Here is a 9,029-nt window from a genome sequence, read left to right on the forward strand (position 1 = left end):
AAGGAGGTGAAGAAGAAGAAGATGGAGATGGAGCAAGAGCACTCTTCAATTGCACAAATGAGAGAATGAGTAAAAATTAGGTTTAGTTGGCTTTTATAGGAGCTCACCCCATTCACACTTGGGCGCCCATGCTTAGCCAACTAACCCCTTGAATGTCCAAGTTAAAGTGCGCCTCTCATCGGCGATCACTCTACCTTTCCCTATTGGTCCGACAAGCCCGGTACCTGACTCTAAATAATACAACGTTTATAGATCATAGGGTGTCCGTGTGCCGTGAGGGTTAACAAAGTGTTCCAGCTGACCTTCACCATTTTATAACCACTTTCGTTAGCCTACAGTGATTTTTGAGAAAAATCTTCTAGAAAAATGGTGACAATCTGTGGGAATGCTCATCCCCTTGAGTCCTTTCCACTGTATTTCCTTTATACCCGACTTCTTCCAAAAGCTTTAAGAGTTGTTCGAGGGCTTTAGCATACATTCCTACTTTGTGCGCACGGATAATATACATATAAATTGTCGAGCGATATTAGAGTATGATTTGGTACATTGAAAATTTTATGGTCATTTGTGCCTATGATAGTATTTTTAAAAAAATTATTCACATACTTTTATTTGATTATTCATATGAAATAGTGTGGATCCACCCACCCCCAAAGAACCACACACAAATAAGTCCACATAGATGCCACGCACATAGAGACACCTGTGATATGTGAATCCTTTGGTGCATTACATTAGGTGGTAGCATTAAAAACCTTTTTCTCATCCAATAAAATAGTTCAATGGTACTAAGACGCGGATGTAGTCTATTCGTCTAAGAGATGATCGCACCAAGGTTTAGTAGCGTGAGTGTTTACTAAATAGATGCATGCCCATGTTTTCCTCCACAAGTATAGAACACTTCAAGAAACCCTACTAGCAATTGGAAAAAGAAGGGGAATAAGGTATCTTTTAGGTACCAGAAGACTCTCCTTAAAAAGAGGTTTTCCATCTCCAATCAATTATCTCCCATAATCTCCTTGAAAATAGAAAATCCTACTATGGGTGCAACCGGTGTTAGAAAAAAACTGGGTCTAGTGTATTTTAACCGGTTGAAATTACATAATCCCAGTTAGATTTTTAGCTTGCCTTTAAGAAACCTGGCAAATTTACACGAGTTTTAGTGTAATTATCGACAAAAGCTTCAAACTTTGACTTGAAAACCGAGAGAATTTCAAGTTTCCCCTTGTTTTGATCGGTTAGGAAAAATGTATTTTTCTAGTTCTGGGTGCAACCTGGTGCAATGCTCTGCCCCTCTTGCCCCCACTAACCCATGGTGCAACCCAGCTCTAAGCATCACAAAAAAAATTCTCATTCCTTACTTATATGTAGCATTAAAAACTTTCTTATGTACTGTGGTAAATCCCCACAATCCTTGAGAAAATCTAGTATCCATGTTTCAGCAATAGGGAGAGGGGATCTACCATGGGATGGCAAATTTACATCAGGATCTAGAGGTTTCGAAGATAGATTTTACATGTTTGGTAGGTTATTTAAGTGGTTGAAAGTGGTGGATTGGGAAAAAATCATGGTCAGAATTAATTGGTTTGGAATGGAGGCTACAGGTTTTACTAAATATATAAAGAAGAAGTTGCGCCACAGCATATGCGGGTGAGCTGTGAAGACAGCGGAGCTCTAGCCTGCTCTCTCTCTCTCTCTCTCTCTCTCTCTCTCTCGTGAGGGAGAGAGAGGTTTTCCTATAACGCCTTCGAGAGTCAATTATTATCACAGTGGAAACAGGACCCTCGTTCTCTCTTGCTATTTCGGCTGGCGGTACAATTGAAGTTACTACCCCTCTCTCTCTCTCTCTCTCTCTCTCTCTCTCTCTATAGCTGTGTGCTGAATACCTTTCAAGGTCGCTGTAATTCTTTCTCTAAATGCGTCATTATAACCATCTGGTGTTTTATTAGGCGTGGACTCTCTCTCTCTCTCTCTCAAACTCACAGAGAGTTCTACTTTCCACCGCGTAGCAGAGTAGTAGCTTGAACTTCCTAGGAAGACAGACCTCCAGACGAGTGCAGCAGAACAAGAAAAGGTAATTTTTCTCTGCTCTTTGAGGTGCTCTCTCTCTCACTCTCTCTCTCTCTCTCTCTCTGACATACCCTTTTTTACACACGACACGAGCAAAACACATGAAGCCCTCGGGATAGCTGCGTGACCTCAGGGCAGTGGTGCCTACTACTCTCTCTCTCTCTCTCTCTGCCCAATTGCAATTTTGCTTCCGTAATATGCCCATTGCCCCAATCTTGTCCAGGTCCCATGTCATGAGGCATGCAGGCCTACACACGCAACACAACACACACATTGTTTCTGAAATCGTGATCACCACTTAATATTTTATATATTGATTTTCCTGTGTGAAGCTGTTCGCCCATCTACCACCTCCTCGCTTTCTTTCCACTTCGGTAGAAGGAGGAGAAAGAAAGCTGCATATGATTACATGAGAGAGGGAGGAGGGTAGGGGTAGTATTCTTCTGCTGTCACGTCTTGCCCAGCTACTTGGATGGGAAGTCATCGCTTCCACCTTCATATATCAGCTCATCCCTGTAGTTTTTTCTCTACACATGCTCATGCTCACTTGACACTGAGTCACCCCGATACACATACAATCCCAATTTGTCCTTGAATCCGGCCACAGGCTCACATCCAATTATACCATTGCATAGGAGTTCTGTAAGACTGTAAGCGCCTTGCCCCTCTCTCTCTCTCTCTCTCTCTCTCTCTCTCTCTCTCTCTCTCTCTGTGTCCTTTGTCTGGCTTCACGATCTGTTTATCTGTTCAAGCGTCATCACATATTATTTGGGAGGTCTGTGATGTAAAGGTCCACTTTTCTCATCGTCCTCATCCTCGGCTCCGTAGTGTTTTACTCTGTTAAGTCTAGGTTTTACCTGATATTACGAAATCTAGAGTCACTTTACTCTCTCTCAAATTATCTCTTTTGGAAAATAAGATCTAATAATTGGTGCAACAGCCCAAGCCGTAACAAGCTAAGGTTAAAGATAAGGTTTCTTTTTTGCGCTCTCTTTCTCTCTCATCGGCTTATTTTGGATCTTTCTCTCTCTAACCTCTGTGTGCGTGCAGGTCATTCTTGCAGCTAGTCGCCCATCTTACTGTTTCACGTCTCCATAGAAAGAGAGCAGGTTTTTAGTAGTTTTGATTCCGAATCTCTCCATTCTTTTTTCTTCCCACTTTTGCCTATCAACTTCACATGTCCTTGCGAGTATCAACAGGCTCTCTCTCTCTCTCTCTATTTTTCTCTCTTTCATTCAATCCCCTCTTCAAATTCTGTTAATTCCTCGAGAGTACAAGTAATCTACTGTAGTAGGCTTTGAATTTTTAACATTGATAAGAAGACAGTATAACTGGTCTGCAAATTATAGGAGGGCAGGGCAAAGGGTGGACTAGATGCAGCAAGGGGGGCAATATGGGGAGGTGCCTCCTTATGCAAGGCCAAACTCAGCGCCTTCCTCAACAGCCAATGCCAGCACCACACATGCCCATCTCTTCAATCTCTCCCATGAGGTTGCAGCTGCTGCAGGGGGACTAGGCCTATCAAGCAATCCCCCCTCCATTTCCCATACCGCACCCACCACTGGACAGCAGCACCATGGCGGAGCGGCCCTTTCGTACTCACTCGGTCAAGGCCATCAACACCATCATTCTCTGCATCAGCAACAACATCAGCAACAGCCCTTTCTTCATTTCCAAGACCATCTCTCTCACCACCATCACCAGCAGAGCCTGCAATCATCGTCTCATACAAGTCAACAGGCGCAGCAACTTGTAGATCATTCTGGAACAGCGTCATCAGCGTCATCGCCTGCAGGGCTGCATCTGCACCAATCTCTGCAAAAGCAAGGTATGGTGCCGTCTATTAGCACGGGTGTCCAGCAGCACGGAACTGGGGGTCAAGAGGCACATCAGCACATACAGCAAACATCGATACTTCAGCATCAGTACACGCAGCAGCAGCAGCAACATACGCTAGGACTTGGGCTAGAGTCACCGAAGCCATCAATTACGACGCTGCAGCACGCAGCACGGGTGCAGCAGCAGCAACAAGTAGCTGGATTGACAACACAAGCCCCTGCGGCAGGGTCCTCTGCACCTGCAACTAATGTGCTGGCTCAATCTGCAGCGCCTGCGGGCAATTTACTGAGTCCCACGGCTGCAACAGCAGCCACAATGGTAACGCCCAATTTGGGAGCAGCGCCAGCAATGAGTGCGTTGCAGCAGATAGGGTTAGGGAGCAGTAACAATAACAGTATGAACAAGCAGCAGGGTGATCAAGGCGACGGAGCAGGAGCGAGTTGTGTGCAGGCCATGATTCATCAGCAGGCGGAGGACATGCAGGATGCACTAGGCGACGACCTGGACAAGGGTGGCAGCGGCGGCAACCGGTGGCCTCGCCAGGAGACGCTGGCGTTGCTCAAAGTGCGATCCGAAATGGACTCTTCCTTTCGCGATTCCAGCCTCAAGCGCCCTCTCTGGGACGAAGTCTCACGGTACCGCTCTCTCTTTCTCTCTTTCTCTCTCTCTCTCTCATTCATTAGAATCAGATCCAAGGTTCTTCTTCATTCATGGTTAACCCCCCCGTACGTGCTCCTTTCGGTACTTCAGTTTCTGCTCAGCTTAATTGTGCCCTAAACCAGGCGTAATCCACAACTAATGACTTTCCTTGTTAGGCCTAATCCTTATTAGTAATCACATTGCGACTTTTTTTTGTAAAGGGCGGATCTGCTTGCAATCTAAAATTGTCTTATCATTGAGCCAATTGAGCAGGAAATTTATGATAAACCTCTCTGCCAGGCTGCAGCTGCGTTTAGTAATTAATAATTAATAATTGATAATTAATGCAACGAACGCAGCGGACGTTGACTGAAGCTGTTCTCAACACCTCACACAGCGTGCTCGCACGCACGCACATGCGCCAGCTTTTATTTTGTTTTTTCGTGTAGAGTATCGAACTGCAGACGTGTATTGAAGTGGTAGATCTAAGCTTTAACCCTCATTTATCAGAGAGGGCTATCACTTTTTTTACCGAGAAGTTACTACGTGTAGGCTGAGAGGCTGCATTGCCTTGGCGAAAAATGAAGGAGATACTGCGATATGTGTGCCGCCATGTCTATCCAAGACTAGTGGCAAAGTAGTAAAGCACTTAAGTAATTAGGGGCAAATAACCAGGTCAATTTTTAAAATAGGACTGCAGCAACCTTCGAGCCATTAATGACGTTGCCAAAAGTTGTATCGAAAATAGGATTTCTCCTAAAGGCCAAAAGCTTGCCCCAAGGTCTTCTGCACATGCTGCTGATGCATGGCGGGGTCGCTTTCATCCTGTCGTTATTAGACAAACACAATTTGCTATTGTATATCAATCGCTCGATTGAATAGTTGAATAGCTCTCGGTCGACACACATGATGATTGCTCTTTTTTACACGATGGCAACGTCAAATTAGAGTGTGACAGCCCATCCCTTTTACACAGCTGTGCTGATTATTTTACGGTTGCAAGTGTCCTTACTTTTTCCATTGTTTGACTTTAATAATCCTCAGTCCAATTGTTAGGGCTCGATTGGTCCTTCAAATTGGACCGTGTATATATAGTTTTGTCGCCTCCGTGGGTAATCTTCTCACTGTGGGCTTGACTATTATTTGATGTGCAGGAAACTGGCCGAGCTGGGCTATCAGCGAAGTGCCAAAAAATGCAAGGAGAAGTTTGAGAATGTACACAAATATTACAAGAGGACCAAGGAAGGCAAGGCAGGCCGGCAGGATGGCAAGAACTACCGTTTCTTTAGCGAGCTCGAGGCTCTCTACGGCAATGCAGGTTGTACTTCTACTGAAATCTTCATTTCAAACACAACAAATGCATGCTTATTTAGCGTTAATATAATACTCTAAATCCTACTGAATGACGTACCGTTGCTCTGCTCAGGCAACAACCAATCCAGAGGGGATTTGGGTAGATCCTCAGCAGCTGGCTTGCTGCTCGGAACCTCTCTGGGTATGCCCGGCCGCACCGTAGACATGTCCGCTCGTATATCATCGAACTCGGCTCCTGCAAGCTTCGTCAGGCCCCTTGCTGCTGATGCTAGTGGGCTCCACTTTTCCTCTGAAACATCCACCTCCGATGATGACAATGATGATGAATATGAGGACCCCTCAGATGCCGCACCGGAAAGCAAGAAACGAAAGAGGAAGACTCTAAGTCGTATGATGGCTTTCTTTGAAAGCTTGCTCAAGCAGGTGATGGAAAAGCAGGAACAAATGCAGCAGCGTTTTCTAGATGCTTTGGAGAGAAGAGAGCAAGACAAAATGATCAGGGAGGAGGCTTGGAAGAGGCAGGAGATGGCAAGAATGAGTAGGGAGAATGATTTGCGTGCGCAAGAAAGGAGCTTAGCAGCCACACGGGATGCGGCCATCGTGGCGTTTCTGCAGAAAGTGACTGGCCAAACAGTTCAACTCCCTACAACAACTGCTTTGGCCATTGCTGCAGCACCAGTGCAAGTGCATCCGCCCCTTCATGTGCCTATGGCCCCGTCGGCGCTTGATCCGACATTTCATCACATACCAGAGGATCAAGATCCCTTTGATCCCAATAGCAAGAGGTGGCCCAAGCCGGAAGTTCTAGCCCTCATCAAGCTGCGTACCACCCTCCATTCTCGATTTACGGAGCCTGGCCCGAAGGGTCCCCTCTGGGAGGACATTGCAAATGGCATGTCGCGTTTGGGGTACAACAGAAATGCTAAAAGATGTAAGGAGAAGTGGGAGAACATCAACAAGTATTTTAAGAAAGCTAAAGAGAGCAATAAAAACCGCCCAGAGAATGCAAAGACTTGCCCTTACTACCACCAGTTGGATGCTCTTTACAAGCAAGGGGTGCTAGGTAGCGGAAGCATAGGCAACAGCATCAAGGCTCTGCCTTACAAACCCTTCTCTGATAACCTAGATAATGTGGATAGCCCTATGCTGGTACATCAAGCCTCTGGCAGGGGTGGCAGAGTCGAAGGAGACCTGGTTGCACACGGCTCCACAAGCGCAGATCAAGTGCTAGCAATCATGCCACCAGCCTCACAATTGAGTACGGCATCCGATGCAACTGCTTCAACCGACAATGCAATCGCGCCAGTGGCTAAGGCAAATACGGCAGTTAGTCATATGTTTTCTGCTTGTAATCCTGATAACAGTGGGGGAGACATGACTAGTAAGGCGATCAATATACAGATTGCCAGTGGCATCTCGCCTGACGTAAGGCCAGTCGATGTGAACATTAGTCAAACAAATGTAACGGTCGATAATACTCCTAGGGTAGATCGACAATCTGAGGACATCTCTATGCAGACGGCAAGCCTGGAGATGCAGCAACGAGGCAGCATGGATGATCCGCAGCATTCGCGCAGTACATCCAATCAAGCTGGACATATGGAGCACAAGGTAGATCTTGAGCAAGATGCAAGGCAGCTGGTTAGTGAGGAGGATGAGGTCCAGCAAAAACAACAGGTGTTACTTCAAGCTCAGATACAGCAGTATCAGCAGGAGATGAGAGTTTCTAGTGCGGCGATGTCGCAACCAGGGTTGGCAACGCAATCGTTTATAGCTAACATGCTTCAGAAGTTCAACAACGATCCTGCGGAGAGCAACACATCAACAACTTCCACCAACCAAGAGCACTAGCTAATTATAGCAGGCTCTCGTTCAGTGCTCTCCTCTGTATAAATGGAGAGGTGAATTATTGGGTATGTATCATATGTACCAGTAGCTCATTGGAGTCCCATTATTTTATTTGGTTTGCCTGCAGCAGCTTGCTTTCGTGACCCATTATTTGTAACGTAGCTCGTTACTGCAGAAAATTAGCAAGCCAGCTGCTCCATAATTCTTAGCTAGAGTGTGCTCCTCCAGTAGGCACTAGCTGTTCGCCATAAGGTCCGTGTGACCAGCTGTACTGTAAAGAATTCGAGGTTTGCCTTTAGAGTCTAGGTTTATCGACATAAAAGATAATCACATTATCACACGCGAGCTTGCATTGTGTCGGCTGTAATTTAGTGTGTTTATGTGCGCGCGTGCGTGTGGCTCAGAGAGGGAGTTAATAGCCGAATCCGGTTTATATTGTAAATTTCCCCGTTGGGATTGTATCATGTAGGTAGAGGTGATCTTTCTGCAGGAGGATGGTCGAAGCCCACAAGCTCATGATAAATCGATCTGCTAAACAGATTTGATGACTTGTCTATGGGGTGAGTTTGTCTCACCAGATGTTCACCCCAGCTTATTTTTTTGTCTCGGTGTAACCTCATATCTGACCCGAAGAAATAAGTTTGATTATGTTTCCATCTACTTTGACTTCATGCTCTTGTATGTCTTTTCTCTCCACATATGGGGCATACTGATGTATTTTTGTCTTCCTTGATCAATGTCTGCGCTTAATTTAGTAAAAACAAATAAAATTGCTTGTAATTTCATTGTAGCTTAATTTTTGAGGTAAGATATAAATGCATTTTAGTTATAAATCCGAAAGAATACCTTACATTTTAGCTTAATTCATGGTTGTTTCTTTAGTTTTGGATAATGTACTCATGAGACCTCGTAGAGGACTAATTAGTGTTGCAACTAAGCAACAACTTTTCTTTAGTTGGAATCTTATTCACAACTAATTTGTGACAGAATCTACTCTCTCCATGATAGAGGAGAAAGATAGCCAATATCCTCAAAGTAAATATTGCGTCATACTAGATTTTCTCAGGTGTTGATTGAAGAAACCATCTGTGTGGAGGCTCTCAATGTATTTATGTCTTCCCATGAATCAGTTGCTTGACAGCTAAATCATGCCTACTTGCTATCCAAAAACCTGTTAGTGGGATTGGTTGCACCTTGTGCATAGAGCCAATAATGTGAAGTGCTCGCTGTTGTATACGTATATGTCAACGATCGAAAGCCCATCTACCAGTCTAGCAAATGGTATTGCGAAAGCATATAGATTGATGGGGTGGCTGCAT

At 45.0% G+C, this 9,029-nt stretch overlaps 1 protein-coding gene across 2 annotated transcripts; it reads left to right on the top strand.

Moving 5' to 3' along the window:
• Positions 1-1,934: 1,934 nt before the first annotated feature.
• On the top strand, positions 1,935-8,370 carry LOC147428914 (uncharacterized). 2 transcript variants are annotated; one of them, XM_086494912.1, is made up of 4 exons: positions 1,935-2,074; positions 3,420-4,544; positions 5,703-5,866; positions 5,975-8,370. In XM_086494912.1, exons 2-4 carry the CDS (start codon positions 3,445-3,447, stop codon positions 7,711-7,713), a joined length of 3,003 nt encoding a protein of 1,000 aa, XP_086351038.1. In that variant the 5' UTR covers positions 1,935-2,074; positions 3,420-3,444; the 3' UTR covers positions 7,714-8,370. The 2 variants fall into 2 exon arrangements, with proteins under 2 accessions (XP_086351038.1, XP_086351039.1); XM_086494913.1 differs by lacking the exon at positions 1,935-2,074 and adding an exon at positions 2,155-2,720.
• Positions 8,371-9,029: the final 659 nt, after the last annotated feature.

This window comes from Adiantum capillus-veneris, chromosome 22, assembly GCF_014529385.1.
Source record: "Adiantum capillus-veneris isolate H3 chromosome 22, ASM1452938v2, whole genome shotgun sequence".
Taxonomy (NCBI): Eukaryota; Viridiplantae; Streptophyta; class Polypodiopsida; order Polypodiales; family Pteridaceae; genus Adiantum; species Adiantum capillus-veneris.